The 17471-nt window shown below is 43.6% G+C and overlaps 1 protein-coding gene across 10 annotated transcripts in view; it reads right to left on the bottom strand.

Annotated features, from left to right (window-relative positions):
- TTC3 (tetratricopeptide repeat domain 3) overlaps positions 1-17471 on the bottom strand; it is a 163539-nt gene that overhangs the window by 116209 nt on the left and 29859 nt on the right. For 5 of the 10 annotated variants that reach the window (XM_032797194.2, XM_032797165.2, XM_032797185.2 and 2 more), the window contains exons 4-6: positions 10183-10306; positions 8999-9086; positions 6554-6607 (exon numbers count right to left, since the gene is read on the bottom strand). In XM_032797194.2, coding sequence (XP_032653085.1) covers positions 6554-6607; positions 8999-9086; positions 10183-10306 — 266 coding nt within the window. Of the gene's footprint in view, positions 1-6553; positions 6608-6877; positions 7079-8998; positions 9087-10182; positions 10307-17471 lie in introns of those variants that run through there. The other 5 variants (XM_032797175.2, XM_075073706.1, XM_075073712.1 and 2 more) reach the window with 5 other exon arrangements.

Genomic DNA, 17471 nt, shown 5'->3' with positions numbered 1-17471 from the left:
TTAACAGCAAACCAGAAAGGACACTTTTGGTATATCAGTATAAAACCAAATGCTAAAGCAGATAACGGTTTTAAAAATTATGTGGGATCAACTTGACTGTAGTCATCAGCCAATCATTGCTCTTGTAAGGACCTGAATGTTACTCAGCATAGTAAATGCCCACAGTGATACTGAGGCCCCTTGGTGGCAACTGGCTCGACATTCTTTGCAAACAGCTCCTTCCTCAGACCTGACAAACTCACTACATTCACTGTTAAAGGGTAATATGCAAGTCCTCCTCTAATAGCTTGTAGCTTATCAACACTCACTTACCGTGAGATGTGCGTATGGGGAAATATTTAAGGAATAATGTTAACTACCCTGAAAATTAACCCCTTACGGTCTTGAAGTAAAAGTGAGTCCCCAGGAAATAATGCATCTCTGTGATGGCCAATTCAAGTGGAAGGGAGCTGTCACCTCTCCCCGGCTAGCTAACGATGTAACATATTGCTCAATCATCCACCTTGGCAACAATCCAGAAAAGGCAATGGAATACCAACAAAGCAGCTATAAACAGTGAAGCCTTGGCTACACTGGCACTTTACAGCGCTGCAACTTTCTCACTCAGGGGTGTGAAAAAACACCCCCCTGAGCACAGCAAGTTACAGCGCTGTAAAGCACCAGTCTAAACAGTGTCCCAGCACTGGGAGCGCGGCTCCCAGCGCTGTAAGACAATCCTCTAGGGGAGGTGGAGTACCTGCAACGCTGAGAGAGCTCTCTCCCAGTGCCGGCACCGCGACCACACTCGCACTTCAAAGCACTGCTGCGGGAGCGCTTTGGAGTTTCAAGTGTAGCCAAGCCCTGAAGCTAATTGTAAGTGAAAAGGACTGACATGACAGGAAGGGGCAGTCATGTTTGTGAATGAAGACAAAAGACAGATTTAGTATATTACAAGGTGGAAAAAGACATTCTGTATCCATTCACTGAGATGTGTCTTGTTGAACAGGGGCGCTTCATGAAAGACTGAGGCCATGTCTACACTAAAGTTCTGCTGACACAAGAAGTTACTCCAACTATCTAAAAGCACTGTAATTACATCGCTTGAGCATGTTCGCACAACGCTGCTTCTGTCGGTGAAGTGCACACACAGTTGGTGCTCTAGCATAGACACTGAGAACAGTGCAGTGTGAGTAGCTATCCCACTATGGTACTTGCCACTTTCTGCAACTAGAAGTTGTGGGAAGGCAGAGAGGATCATAGTGCATCAGTGGGCTCAACGTCCCATGATGCATTTTTTTCCATACCATCATTCCATAAGCTTCCAAATGCATTTTGCCCCATTTTTCAATGGACTCTGTGCACCACCATCTCTGTCTGAAAGGATGGATCCTGTACTGTTTTCTACTGTTGTGGTCACTGTTATGAACAAATCATGGATGGTTATGCTGTAGTATATCATGAACTCCCAATCTGAATAGGAATCAGAGTTGCCTGACCCACTACATGTCATCGAAAGAAACACCATCAGATTACTTTTGGCATTTATGGAGCACCTGCACACGGTGGACCATCGCTTTTGGGCTTGGGAAACAAGCACTGAGTGGTGAGATCAGATTGTTATGCCGGTCTGAGATGATAAGCAGTGGCTGCAGAACTTTCAGAAGAGGAAAGCCCCCCTCCTGGAACTGTGTGCGGAGCTCGCCCCAGCACTGCAGCACAACCACACCAAAATGAGAGCTGTCCTCTCGGTGGATAAGCATATAGCGATCACTGTGTGGAAGCTTGTAACTCCAGATTGCTACCGGTCAGTGTTTAGAAACCTAGAGCAGTTTCCCCCTTGCTGGAGGATTTTGCGCAGCTGATTTTGAGCAGCCAAATACCAGGGCTATTAGAGAGGGTGCAATGGGGAGTTATTTGAATCAGGGACGCTTTGAGGCACTATTTTGATAATGAGCACGAGTAATAAGTCTTTCTATACAGCACCTTGTCTGCTTTATTAACTTTCCACCCTCCATGAAAATGTTGATGATTCCTGACCAAGATTTGTAGTCTGCAAATGATCCAATTGCCACTGTGTATTAATTCCAGCAGCAACCACCATGTGAAGGAGATAAATAATGATCAACTTTCAGAGAGTATGTTTTTATTAAATACCAATTAACACACGAAACACTTAGGGGGAAGGGAAATAACAGTGCAGGGCAGCATAGGCTCTTATAACTGTGCTAAGTCCAGCTATCATTTCGGAAACTATCCGAAGGTGTGGAGCCAATGGGGTACCAAGACAGCTTGGGAGGTTGCAAGGAATGTGTGGGAGGAGTTTGGGGAAGGCATGGCAAGCAGTTCTGCATCAGCAGGGTGGGAGAACATAGGGGAGCACAAGCACACATCTATTCTCCCTGCAGCATGATTAGGGATTTCAACATCTCTGTTTGTGCCATCACTCTAAGTCAATGGGAGAGAGAACTCTTCAGTCAACTTAATTAATCTTTCCCCAATAAGCAGTGGCAGCTATGTTGGTGGGAGAAACTCTCTTGCTGACAAAGCGCTGTCCACACCAGGGCTCAGGTTGGCATAAATTATGTCTCTCCTGGAAGTGGCTAGTTCTCACCCCTGCGCGATATAGCTTATGTCAACTTAAACTGTAGTGTGGCCATAGCCTGAGTTCTGGCTCCTTGTAGCTTGCAAACTGCTGCAAGACGACTAATTCCCATCCCAAAGTTCAATAAGTGAAGACCCTAGTTATCGTTTTATGATTTTGCTTTGTGTGGAAACAAATGGCTACATCACTCACATCTCTATTCTTTCTTAAAAATAAGTTTCCTTTGTTTAATTTTCATTGAATTCAAGTGCTCCATTTGATACAAGAGCAACAATTTAGGGTAAAACTAGTGAACTGTTCCTTTGGGAACAGGGAACCTAGTACTTCTGTGGGTATTCAGTGATCAGGGGGGCACTTTATAGGGACTCAGGAGCTGGGGTGCATCCATTGTCAACCTGCAGGGAAAAAGTGGAGCTAGAATAGCCCAGAGGAGAATTCTTGAATTGCTGACAGTTTTGTTGCGTTAGGGAGTTGACACCCAGCAGGCACTGGCCATACTCCCTCAAGCAGCAGGAAGATGGCAACAGGTGAATCACAGCTTGGTGCCTCCAGAAAGATCACACTCACCCCTCTTTTTATAACTTATTAAAAAAAAAAGATACAATCCTTTCCCAAAAAGTGGGTTAATTTAAATTAAAGCAATATAACTCACCAATTTTAATAATTTAAATCAGTAAGCAAGAAACTGATTCAAATCATCAATTTTAGTCTTGCATTGTATTTGTACTTTTTAGTTTTTGCCCTTAAGGGAAAGTCGACTCTCTAATTAATAACAATAAAAACACATTGATTTACAATTCAATATAGACTTTACACCATACTTCTTTATGCTAACTAGAAGGATACATTGCATATAAATGTAAACAATTATATATCTTTTCATTTACATTTATTACATTACAAAATGGTGAATGATGCACTTCTTAATTTTTTTACTTGTGATGTGTCACATTCCATGTCAATGAAAAAATTAATTCAATGAAAAATGCACACTTTTTTTTAAATAGTTGAATAAAATTACTAGTCCCGCCAGAATTCTGCAAAACACAGCATTTGCACAGAATTACTGTTCCCTGCAGAATTTTACTTTTTCACGCTGAATTTGTGATTTCCCCTCAGAATTCCTGCATGTGCCTGGCACAGGGGGTTGAGGCTCCCACTGACAGCCCCAGGCTGATACTGGGAGCATGATTATATTGTGTTATTTTGACAAATAAAATATGTTGAATTTTGCAAAATTTTAAAATATTGTGTGCAAAATTTTTAAGTGTTTGGCAGAGAATTCTTCCAGGAGTAAACTACCTTAAATGTGCTGGATATCTAAGAAACTGTCTATCAAAACATGGTTTGCATTTAAAACTAACACTGACAAAACAACTTACTATCTCTAGTTAGTGAATTGAACTGATTGTTTCTGGTCACCATTGTCCAACATCTTCTCACATCTAGCTTTTATTCAGGTTGGAAGAGGAAAACAAGCTTTCTTGCATTAGCAACTCCCAACTGGCTTCTTAACTTTGAACAAACTAGTCACTAAACTGAACTAGTTAAATAAAATGAAAAAAGAAGAAACTATTCTTTCTGTACCTATAGAAGAGGCTACTGCTGTTAAAAACTGGTTCCAAGCGCTTCGAAAGTGACTTCCACCAGTTAAGTTGTCTAACTTTTAAAGAAAGTCTGGCAAACGTACCCCTTTTTTTTTTTAATTTAAATTGTTTTAATAGATTATAGTAAGCTTAGGCCTTCAGATAAATGTGAAATATGAAAGCTAATTCAAAAGTTATTTTAAAAAATGTATTTAATTTAAATTTAAAAAAAAAATCACTGATTTTTATTCACCCTGCTTTCCCCTAACTTCTCTTTTTGACAGATTAATCATCAGTACTAGTGTACTTGAATCCAAGTATTGCAGGATTTTTTAGAATATATCTGTAATGCACTACTCAATCATTTAAAATCACTCTACCAAAGAAAACAAGTAAATATCGGTTTACACCTATCAACTTAAATTTTGTACTTTGTCACTGTAGCATCATCAATTTTTACTTAATTTTGTATTGTGTGTTCTAAAGGTAAGGTGTTTCTGCAGAAGGCTTATTTTGGTGATCACTTTTAAGAGTCTGCATCATCCTGCAAGCTACTTTTCAACAGAATGAGTGCTCCTGTTGAAGACCATTTGGAAACATCAGTTAATGTAAAATGAGACAATCTGCTTACTTATCTGGGTTTCCCACATGCAGCGCAAGCTTCTTTTCAACTGCAGTGGCTTTCAATTAACTTATGGGTACCATTCAATTGTAGGCTTTGATCTATTTAGCATTTTTCTTGGTGACCACTGTGGTGGGGTATAGAAACCCCACACTGGAATGTAAGGGTTAAAGGACAGTCCTGGGCCCAGCCAGCCCTGCCCCTCTAACCCTGCAGAACATGCTCCAACTGGCAACATGGTTGAAAAGGGAGCAAAGCCCGCTCAGAACCCTGGAGACGAGTACAGAACTACTCCACCAACTCCACCCAAAAGGGGCTAGAGATGCATCCCTGAAGTACAGGACTACATGATGAGCCCAGTTCACGTTGTTTTCTTTTCTTTTTGGAAAAAAGGAGACTAAGGGGGACATGATAGAGGCATATAAAATCATGAGTGATGTGGAGAAAGTAAATAAGGAAAAGTTATTTACTTGTTCCCACAATACAAGAACTAGGGGCCACCAGATGAAATTAATGGGCAGCAGGTTTAAAACAAATAAAAGGAAGTTCTACTTCACACAGTACACAGGCAGCTTGTGGAACTCCTTCCCTGATGAGGTTGTGAAGCCTAGGACTACATAGCATTTAAAAGAGAACTGGATAAATTCACGGAGGTTAAGTCCATTAATGGCTATTAGCTGGGATGGGTAAGGAATGGTTTCCCTAGCCTCTGTTTGTCAGAGGGTGGAGATGGATGGCAGGAGAGAGATCACTTGATCATTACCTGTTAGGTTCACTCCCTCTGGGGCACCTGGCATTGGCCACTGTCAGTAGACAGGATACTGGGCTAGATGGACCTTTGGTCTGAACCAGTATGGCCACTCTTATGTTCTTATGTTTTTATTTTCCCTTATCTGGGACCACAAGCAGAAGGTGCAGTGGTAGGAAGCAACCCAGAGGGGACCCTCATAGGGCCCTGGGCCAGAGCCTGGTGGAGTGGGCGGGCACAGGTTCCCCTACCACTACCCCATGACTGAGTGGTCGCTAACCACTAAGCCAACTGAGGACTCTGCTACACCCATCTATGTATTTGTGCTTCAGCCCAAACTGAGACAACAGCAGACATGAGAACAGACATTCCTCAAGAAGGGTGTTGCAAGTGAAAAGCCCTTGACTCTGAAATACACTTCTCCCGTGTCCAACACAGTCTGAGTTGGGGGACCATCAAAGCACGTTCCAAAGCTTTTTCTAAACGAGTGAGGTTGAGTGCAGAATGTTTGTTAGCTGATATGTTCTATCAGTGTGCTTTTAAAATAGATTCTGTGAATTCAGGATATTATTTTATTTACTATTAAATGCATGTCTATCAAGACAAAATGCCATTTAAATTAAATAAAACTATAAATAGTGAATTATCCAGTAACAACTTATAGCTGTGCCTGATTTATTTCTCCCACTATTAAAAGTGGCTATGACATGGTCTTCAAAATGGCAAACTATAAAGCAAACTTCTTTTTTTAATGTTAAAGTAACTTTCCAATTTATATCATCTGTGTAGGTTAAGAGAAAGTGACAGGCAGAAGAAAAAGTACATCCATGAACCAAAACTTCAGAACTGGGAGACTTCTAAGAAAATGAGATCTATTACACCATCAAGGGCTCTAGCTGTTATATATCCATGTACATTGTTTATATGTAGAAAGGAAATACTGCAGATAGATGGAAAAGCCTTATTTGTATTTACAGGAGGATTTTGTTGTTGTTGTTGAAGTCAAAATAACTTACATTTTCTATTCGAGTACCAATATTCAATATGCCACTGATAAAAAATGGATTGTTCTGGGGAAAAAAACAAACAAAAAAAGAAATCAGACTTTTCACCCAACCAAAAGCAAAGTAAGGTTGTTCACTCAATGGCATTTCTCTGTCTGTAATGAGATAACGTTTGAATGTTACATCTGATCCATTCAAAAAATTCAGGGAATGTTCTAGGCAACAGTGAGTAGAATCATACTGATATTGGTGAAAATCAGAAGGGAAAAAGAGGAATCTGACTAGGAGAGCCAGCAGCTTCAAAGAACCTGTTGATGGCAGCCATTAACACCATACCTTGTAACAATATCCCCTCTATCTCAGCTTTGCTGATCCTCTCAATACAGTACAATGTTGATATCCAAAATGACTTATTTCCCAGACAGAAAGACAAAAAATAAGAATAATGGGGTGAAGGGACAGTGGGGAGAAAGAAAACAGAAGGAGGCTGGCACACAGGGAGCTTGCTGGAGGGAATACCAGGGGTATGGCTACACTGGCACTTTGTCAGCAAAACTTGTTGTTCAAGGGTGTTAAAAATATACACCCCCGAATGACAAAAGTTTTATCAAGGAAAAGCACCAGTGGGAACAGCTCCTTATCAGCAGGAGCACTCTGCTGCTGCTGGTGGGGGGTGAAGTTTTTTTATTTTGCAGTCAAGAGAGCTCTCTTCTACCAACAAACAGCAGCTACACTATGCAGCTTTTAGCAGCGTGGCTATAGCAGCACACCGTGTCGCTAGAAGCTGCATAGTGTAGTCATAGCCTAGGATGAAAGGATGCCTTGTAAGGGCAATGTGCTCAGACAGAGAGAACAAAGTGTGCGACCCACTAGTACAGCGGTTCTCAACCTTTCCGGACTACTGTACCTCTTTCACGAGGTTGATTTGTCTTGCGTACCCCAAATTTCACCTCACTTAAAAAGTGCTTGCTTATAAAATCAGACATCAAAATATTAAAAAAAAAAGTGTCACAGCACACTATTACTGAAAAATTGCTTACTTTCTCATTATGATCATATAATTATAAAATAAATCAATTGGAATATAAATATTGTACTTACAGTTCAGAGGTACAATATATAAAACAGTGTAAACAAGTCATTATCTGTAGGAAATTTTAGTTTGTACTGAATTCACTAGTGCTTTTTATGTAGCCTGTTGTAAAACTAGGCAAATATCTTGATGAGTTGACATACCCCCTGGAAGACCTCTGTGCACCCAAGGGGTACATGTACCCCTGGTTGAGAACCATTGCACTAGTTAATATGAAGTCAGGTAACAGCAGAGTGGCCATCAGGATGCAGTTTTGGGTTGCACACAACCAATCTTCCATTGATCACATAATTTTCAAAGTAAAAACTGCGCAATAGCTCAATTAAAAAAAAAAAAAGAAAAAAAGAAAAAAGCACCACACCAAACACACACTAAAATATTTGGTTCATCATTTGCACACTCGCCCACAACCCTCAGTTTTCTTTGCTGCTTCCCTCTCTTCTTTGTTTGGCGTCTCCTATCAGTACATGGTTGTTTTGGACCAGACCAGCAGCAGCAGCAAGATTCAAACAGCAAACTGTTACTGAGCAAAAGAGGAGTGAAAGTGACCAAGAAAAGCAACTTTATTTCACTCTGTGAGTAGGCTCTACTGTCTGTACTGCAATCATGGATCAGGGAATGCTGTGCTATCAGGGCCGGTGCAAGGATGTTTCGCATCCCAGGCGAAACTTCCACCTTGGGCTCCCTTACCTCCACTCTGAGACACCCCCACTTGCGGCAGCTCCCCACCTTGAGGCACCCCTCCTGCCCCAGCTCACCCCTGCTCCACGCACGAGCACAAGCACCCCGAGCACGCCGTCACTGCTTCACTTCTCCCGCCTCCCAGGCTTGCTGCACCGGGAGAAGTGAAGCAGCCACGGCATGCTCGGGGAGAAGGCGGGGCAGGGATGAGCTGGGACGGGGATTACCCCTGCGTGCCGCCGCCCCCCCCCACCCCTTACTTGCTGCAGACAGCTCTCCTCGTGCTCTTCTGCCCCAGCTCCCTCCACCTAAATGCCAGCGGTAACCGCAAAGAAAATAACGCCCCCCAAATCCCAGTGCCCTAGGCGATCACCTAGGTCGCCAAAATGGTTGCACCGGCCCCATGTGCTATCCACTGTCCAAACATGTAACAAACAGATGATCCATGCTCCAATCAAGCCCCCAGAGCCAGTTTTCTTGCAGACATCACTGAATCATTGTACTTCCCTTACAAGAACAGTAACTCATAGTGCAACCCAACCAGTTGTCAACATATTTATTCACCCTAGCAGAAACAACTGCCTTGTTCTAATTTAACATATAAATCAAGATCTGTATCATGGCAAGGTGCTAATTAAGCAGTCTAACACATTTGAAAACATAAGTTATAGAACACCACTTACCACAACTTTCTTAGCCAAATCAACAATGTCTTCCAGAACCTCAATATCCCAGAGTCTCTTCAAACTTAGCTCACAAAAGTAGGAATTGCTTAAATGAAAACATTTATTTTTTTAGAAAAGTAAGTTTTGTCCTGTTATATAGCCTTAGCTATTAATATTAAAGTCAGTCCGATCTAAAGAAGACAGTGTTTAGAAACCTAGAGCAATCTCTTCAAAATGGGAAATCAATGGTAGCTGCTAGGTTCTTAGCACTTTCAAAAACCAGGGTAATGATTTGCATGTTTAAATATAGGCATCCATTTTTGAAGAGTTTATCCCTGATATTCAGAATCAAAAGTCTCTTCAGTTATAGCTAGGGTCCTACCAAATTCACAACCATGAAAAACGTGTCACAAATTGTGAAATCTGGTCTTGTGTGCATTTTTACTCTATACTATACAGATTTCAAGGGGGAGACCAGTGTTTCTGAAACTGGGGTCCTGATCCAAAAGTGGGTTGTGGGTCAGAGGGGGCAAGGTTATTTTAGGGAGGTTGCAGTATTGCCACCCTTACTTCTGCGCTGCCTTCAGAGCTGGGAGGCTGGAGAGCGGCGATTGTTGCCCAGACATCCAGCTCTGAAGGCAGCACCCAGCCAGCAGAAGGGTGGAAGTAAGGGTGGCAATACCATACCATACCACCCTTACTTCTGTGCTGCTGCCTTCACGGCTGGGCAACCTGAGAGTAGCAGCTGCTGGCTAAGGGCTCACCTCTGAAGGCAGCAGCGCGGAAGTAAGGGTGGCAAAACCATATCATGCCATCCTTACTTCTGCACTGGTGGTGGCAGTGGTTCTGCCTTCAGAGCTGAGCTCCCGTCCAGCAGCTGTCGCTCCCAGGCTACCCAGCTCTGAAGACAGCGCTGCCGCCAGCAGCTGTGAAGAAGTAGGGGTAGTAGCATATTGCAACCATCCTACAACAACCTTGTGACCCTCCCACAACTCCTTTTCGGGTCAGGACTCCTACAGATTACAACACTGAAATTTCAGAGATTTAAATAGAATAATTTGACCGTGAAACTGACCAAAATGGACCGTGAATTTGGTATGGCCCAGTTATAGCCAACTTTCCTCATGGCCAGATTGAAGCATTAAAATAAAAACAAAAATGTAAAGGACAAGATTAACCATTATGTATACATGCATGCTTACCTGAAATCAGGTTTATTCTCAAGTTTAAACAGAAACGGCCAAACGATGTAGATTTTAATTACATCGCAGTAGTCTTTCAGTACATGAACTGGCTTACTGCACCACACTTCACAGGGATCAACTGCTTAAGAAAAGAAAAGGAAGACATAAGGAACCGGATTAAGAATAACCAAAGCTGAATGTTTAATTTAAAAAAAAACAAAAAAACAAAAAAACAAAAAACACTAGAGTAATTTCTATGCTATGCTCAGACCTAAAACCTGGAATCAAGGAAATCAGAACACTTCTGGTATAGCTGAGTTATTTGGGAGACTGGCAAAAGAAATGGGCAAACTATCAGTGTCAAGAGTTTTTCTTTAGGGGTTGGAGGAGGTTTTTGTTTTTTTAAGAAAGGACATATTACCCTCTCTCAAGAAATCTCTAGCAATAATACATACAACTTCCTGTTTGCCTTCAGTGCCAGGGACAACATGCATCTGACCTATAGGTTTCTGGTCCATACATCTTCAATTAAGCAGGCTGAAATCAAGTATTTGTTTCTCCCTCTTCCAATCAGAAGAAGCACGTGGCTCTATCTGGAACCAAGCAATATTAATTAAAAAGTAACTTGGAAACTCCTGGTCGTGAGAAACACTTGACTGACCCAAGACTGCAAATTGCATTAATTAACCAAGTCACTAATCACTCAGAACAATTCAACTGATCAGAATGCTGCAAAGACCACGATCAAAGCAGATTTTTCTCTGCCTGATGCATGACCACAATAAGATTTCTAAAGCTCTTTGTGCTGCAATCAGACCTGAAATAGGTCATCTGACTGTCCAGGTTACATGTGAGAAACAAGACCAGTAAAAGAACACTCAGAAGCCACAACACAGAGGACCCAGGACAACAGATTATATTAATGTACCAAGACACTTAGAACCTACTGAATTTCAGAAATCTTTATTAGCCTCCAAGAGCATGCCAACAAAAGTGTTTTTCTGCCATGACCAGAAAAGTGTATGTCAGCCTCAAAAAAGGTGAGGTACTTGTTAAGGACAAACAATGACAATTGTCACTGCCACTCCACTCCCTCCTCAATCATAGTATTCAGAGTCTGACCAGTTACGCAAGTTGAGACAGAAACAAGTAGGACAGTCCTAAAGGCAGCCAAAAATGACAGAAAAAAAAGTTACTATTCATGAGGAAATTGTACAGCTCAGGGACTCACAGGCCCAGTGCCCCCTCTCAGCTCTGTATGGTCCCTGGTAGGAACCCCCCTTCAGTGCAATAGCCCTTCTTGAGTGTCCACTCTCTCTCAGAGGTTAAGCCCTGGACTCCACTGCCTCCTGGAACTGCACCTCCCTGAGCCTCCAGCACGCTTGTCTCTTGTGGTGGACCTCCCTCAGGGAGTCCACTCACTCTGGACCCTCACAGGAGTCACAATATAGGTGTTCTGGAACTACTCTGGAAGAAGCTTAGCCAAGACTCTGGTGCAGCGTAACTCCCCTCAGGGCACGCTGTCCAGGGCAAGAAGCCTCCTCAGCTTTGGTGCTTCCTGGGTCCAATCTCAGAGCATTCAGCACCCCTCATTCACACCGGGAGCTCACCGCAATGGGTCCACCTAGACGGGACACCCAGGGAAGCCTTACATGTCTCCAAAGGGCCATTCACCTCCACTTCCCAGTCAGCAGTGACTCTCAGTCAGCATTGTAAAACAGAAGGTTTATTAGGTCTGGTCTATACTAGTCGTTTATTTCGGAATTAGTGGAGTTAATTTGAAAAAAAAAAAATTAATCCGTCCACACCACCAGACCAGTTTTTTCAATTTAAAGGGCTCTGTAATCCGATTTCTGTACTCCACCTCAGCAAGTGGAGTAGCGCTTAAATCGAGATCGCAATCCCAGGTTAAAGGTATTGTGGATGCACTTTGACGTTATTGGCCTCCGGGAGCTATCCCAGAATGCTCCCTTGTGACCGCTCTGGACAACACACTCAACTTCGATGCCCTAGCCAGGTAGGCAGAAAAAGCCCCGGGAACTTTTGAATTTCATTTCCTGTTTGGTCACCATCAGCACAGGTGACCATCAGCAGAGTCCACCATCACAAGAGATCACACAGTCCTGAATTCGCAGATGAGCTCCAGCATGGTCCAAACAGGAGGTACTGGATCGCATCGCACATTGGGGAGAATTACATTCCAAAAAAGAAAGAAAGAAAAAGAAACGCAAACACGCTAACATCTCCAGGGCCATGATGGAAAGAGGCTACTCCAGGGACACAGAGCAGTATCCTACAAAAAAAATCAAGGAGCTCAGACAAGCGTATCAAAAAGCTAGGGAAGCGAATGGGCTGTCTGGGTCACAGCCCCATACATGCCGCTTCTACCATGAGCTGCATGCAATTATGGAGGGTGACGCCACCACTACCCCACCATCGTCCAGGAACACCTGCAATGGGGGAATTGCACGTAGCGAGGAGGTTGAGTCATTGGAGGACGAAGAGGAGTAGGAGGACAATGCAAAGGCGGCAAGTGGGAAATCCATTTTCCCCCCAGCCAGGAGCTATGCTTAATGCTGGAGCCAATAGCCTCCCTCAACTCCCAAGGCGGGCTCCCGGACCATGACCCTGGAGAAGGTACTTCTGGTGAGCAAGAGCCTGATCAGAGCCATGCGGTGGCGGACTTGGGGGAAACCCAGCTACACTGGGCTGTTCGCATTTAGTTTAAAGGGCTCATCCCTGCTCAGAGTCTCATTGGCGCCATGCAGTGGGGGCGGGGGGAAGCGATCATCCCAGAGAACCCACAGGCCCTCCTTTTATATGGCAAACCCACCAGGCATTGCTTGCTATGGGAAAGGGGACCCAGCAGTTTTAAAGCATTGAAATGAATGCAGAAGAAGCAGAACCCCATGTGCCCCTAGGGCTTACCATGGCTGCCTACAAGCCAAATTCTGCTGCCTGGCCACGTGTGATGGCTTACTCACACAAAAGTGGCAGGCACTTCTGTACAAGAGGCAAAACGCTAACTTGTACAGAAAGAGCATGTGCTGTATACTATGAATTACCTGTTTCACTGAGAAAGAGTGTCCCCTTTGTTCTCTGAAATGTATATTTTAAAATACTACCCTCCCTTTCTCTCCTCCTGCAGATGCAAATGTTTCAACGCAGCACCTATCTACTCCATCCTAGGGGCTAGTCCAGATTAGAAGGCAGAAAAAATGAACTCGGGATGACATGTTTGCCGAGCTCATGCAGTCCTCCTGCACTGATTGCCTCCAGGCATTCAGCTGGGCCCTAACAATTTCAGAGACCCGTAAAGCATTACAGGAACACAAAGAGAGGAGGGATGCGCACAATGAGAGCAGGCAGGACACTACGGTCAAGCTCATGGGGGAGCAAACTGACATGTTGTGCTATGTGGTGGATCTAATGCGGGAAAGGCAGCAAGACCACAGACTGCCACTGCAGCCCCTGTATGATCACCTTCCCTCCTCCCCAAGTTCCATAGCCTCCTCACCCAGATGCCCAAGAACACAAAGGAGGAGGCTACGGGGATCCACACACTCAACCCCAGAGGATCGCTCAAGCAGCAGAAAGCTGGCATATGCAAACTTCTGATTTGGTTTCTGGACTTGTCCTTCCCTCCTCCCCACTCTGCTATCCCAATACCCCGCCATTCCCTGGGTCTACCTTCTGACTTCTTCGAATGAGCTGCGCAACAAATAATAAAGAACAGTTTTTAACAATTTTGACTTTATTTCCTTTCATATATATAGGAGGGCAGGTAACTTCAAGAGAAACAAAATACAACTGTCACACTGTACTTGAGCCAGTCATGAAACTGGCTTTCAAAGCTTCTCTGATGCACTGCGCGCCCTGCTGTGCTCTTCTAATCACCCTGTTGTCTGGCTGTGAAAAACTGGCAATCAGGCAAGTTGCCTCCATCTCTCATCCCACCATAAACCTCTCCCCCTTACTCTCACAGATATTGTTGAGCACACAACAAGCAGCAATTACAATTGGAATATTGGTAGTGCTGAGATCTAACCAAGTCAGTAAACTGCGCCAGCGCGCTTTCAAATGTCCAAACACACATTCTACCACCATTCTGCACTTGCTCAGTCTATAGTTGAACTGTTCCTTACTACTGTCCAGGGAGCCTGTGCACAACTTCATGAGCCATGGCATTAAGGGGTAGGCTGGGTCCCCGAGGATAACTATAGGCATTTCAACATCCCCAACAGTAATTTTCTGCTCTGGGAAGTAAGTCCCTTCCTGCAGCTGCTCAAACAGACCAGAGTCTCTGAAGATGCAAGCGTCATGCACTTTTTCTGATCATCCCATGTTGATGTTGGTGAAATGTCCCTTGTGATCCACCAGTGCTTGCAGCACCACTGAAAAGTATCCCTTGCAGTTTATGCACTGGTTGCCCCGTCAAGATAGGGATATGTGTTCCATCTATCACCCCACTGCAGTTAGGGAACCCCAGCACATTAAAGCCATCCACAATGGTCTGCACATTTCCCAAAGTCACTACCATTGATAGCAGCTGGTCAATGACTGTGTTGGCTACTTGGATCACAGCAGCCCTCACAGCAGATTTGCCCACTCCAAACTGTGGTAACTATGGGATAGCTACCCACAGTGCATCATTCCAACATTCGTTGCTAGCCTCAGTATTGTGGACACACTCCGCCGAATTCATGCAGTTTAGTGGGGACACACTAAAGAATGTATAAAATTGCTTCCAAAAAATTCAAATAGAATAATTTCAAATTAACTCCGTACCATAGACGTACCCTGAGTCAACAGGAACATAGTATAGTTTTCTACCCTTTGGTAACCTGTGACCAGTGTTATTGACCAACCACTTTCTTAAAACAAAAGCCATATCAACGGTACAGGTGCTGCAGCAGCATAGCAATGGCGTCATAGCTATGCTGTTGTAACCCCATAGCTTGTTAGCACAAAAATCAGGAACTTTCAGCAAAGTGCATCGTGGGAGGATCCAGGGCCTGGTGCGCTGGATTTCCCACTCCAATTACCCAACAGGAGACTGATCATTTTCAGCTGCCTGGCCCCACACACGCCTGCTGCCCCTCCTCATTCCTTTGTCTCTTTCCAGGCCAGCAGGTCACCTGGTCTACTTCGACACCTCCAACTGATTCTTGCAGAGGAGGTGACCCGGCCATCAGTTGCCAGGCTCCAGAGTGTCAACCATTCTTTGTCCCAGGCAGCAGTCACACCTGCCCCCTAAGGGTCATGGCAATGATCACACACACTTATCCCACCACCTAAATACAGTAGTTGAATAACACAGGGGAAACTGAGGTACACAGTATTGAGAGAAGACATTAAAACCTTCCCACTTCATCAATTAATTGTTCTGTAATGTGATGACCTCAATGTCACTCCAGGGAGAAATTTAAATTTCATTTTTTGTCAAGTATGCGTGTTTGTTGGAGTAGTTTACACATTTCTAAATGAGGTGTCAAAACTTGTAAGGATAGACTTTTACTTCTGAGGCTTTGGTTACCAGTTTAAACAAAACAAATCTGCCAATGAAAAATCATAGGTTGCAACTGACAACTCTAAACACTAGAATAAATTTAAAAAGGTGTTTGTCATTATTTATGCTCATTCTTTGCACTCCTCTCAATTGGGAAAATAAATACAAATTAAGACTACTTTACATTTACTTATAAACAGTTTCACATCCAGGCTTTTAATGTTGCAGTTGTTTGGGTTTCAAACAATGCAGGGGAATATATGTTTGAATACAGCTGCTTTAAATGAAAAGTTTAAGAACTGTGAAAACATCTGTTGGCCTCAAAATCCACTCTCCTTAGCATTCTAACTATGCCAACCTAACCCTCATTGTAGACACAGCTAGGTCAACAGAAAACTCCCTCAATTGACCTAGCTACTGTCACTCGGGGAGGTGGAATTCCTACAGCAACTGTAGTCTGTGTCTACACTATGGGGTTACAGCAGCATAGCTATGGCACCACTCCCATACCAGTGCAGTGCCCGTATTGTTGATATGGCTTTTGTGTTAAGCAAGTGGCTGGTCAATAACACTGGTCACAGGCTCCCAAGGGTAGAAAACTCAAGCACTCAAAACCCAGTCAGGCCTATATGGAGATAAACAGTTGACATATATAGAATGGTATACTCAGGTCCTGGTCTAAGATTGGAACAATTGTGATTTGGGCAAGAGGCATAATACCTGAGTGTATTCTTTTGGGAGACCAGAAAGGAGACTTCCTCTGTATAGATGAGTCAAAAGAGATTAAGTGACATATGCAGTTGAGAGAGCCTGAAGCATGGGACTTGGTATGAGGCCTAAGGCCTAAGTCAGGCCCTGCTGATATAAAGCAAAGTTTGCAAGAGTCAGGCCCTCTTATGAAACAGATGGTTGCTTGCAGGTTCACTATCTGATACACGAACTTGGTAAGAACAGGGCTGGCATTACAAAAATACAAACACTCCTAAGAAGTGCTAGGCACAGGATACTTGCATAAATACATTCCAGAAGGGTAGTACCAGAACACCCCAATATCAAGTTATGATATAAATATACTCCCTGAAGATGACACAGTGACACACTTGCCCCTCCTAAAGATAAGATCAGGATGACAGAGTGATGGACAGAGATGTTTTGATCGAGCCAACATGTACAAGGTAAAGGGTAGTAACTAACCACGTCCGAGGGGCAATACATAACTTATTTGTATCAGTGTATAAAAAGGGTCACGGGGAGGGGAAAGGGGGGTGTCTTTGTCCAGCCTATGGGGAAGTCAAAGGCCACAGCTCACTGAGCCAAGTCCATTGTAACAGGCATACATGTTCTAGTGTAACTGTAGATGTAGATGTTGATCCAGCGAGCTAGGATAATAAACCTGGCCAAGTGCCTTCGCCACTGAACCAAGTCTGTGGTCTTCTAGGGCAGTTCGATAAAGTCTGCTTCTGAGCTATCTGGCCAGATAGCATACATATGCAGCCAAAAACTGACAACATGCTCATGGTCACACAATAAGTCTGGCAAATCAGGAATTCAACTCAAATCTCCCAATTTACAGTCCAGTGCCTTAACTGCAAGACAATCCTTCCTTTCTACAGAAACGCATATTTAGTTACAGAAAAAACTGTAGCTCAAACAAACCAAGCTGTTAGATCCTGGCCCCAATGACTTCAGTGGGTCTCTTCACAGTGTAAAATAAAGCCTCTGCAGGATTGCAGCCCAAGACCACATAGCTGAAGCAACTCAAAGACACCTCATTAAGAAAGTAAAGTTGAACCTGACG

This window comes from Chelonoidis abingdonii, chromosome 1 (assembly GCF_003597395.2).
Source record: "Chelonoidis abingdonii isolate Lonesome George chromosome 1, CheloAbing_2.0, whole genome shotgun sequence".
NCBI classification, from domain to species: domain Eukaryota; kingdom Metazoa; phylum Chordata; order Testudines; family Testudinidae; genus Chelonoidis; species Chelonoidis abingdonii.
This window is presented reverse-complemented; position numbering and strand designations above follow the sequence as displayed.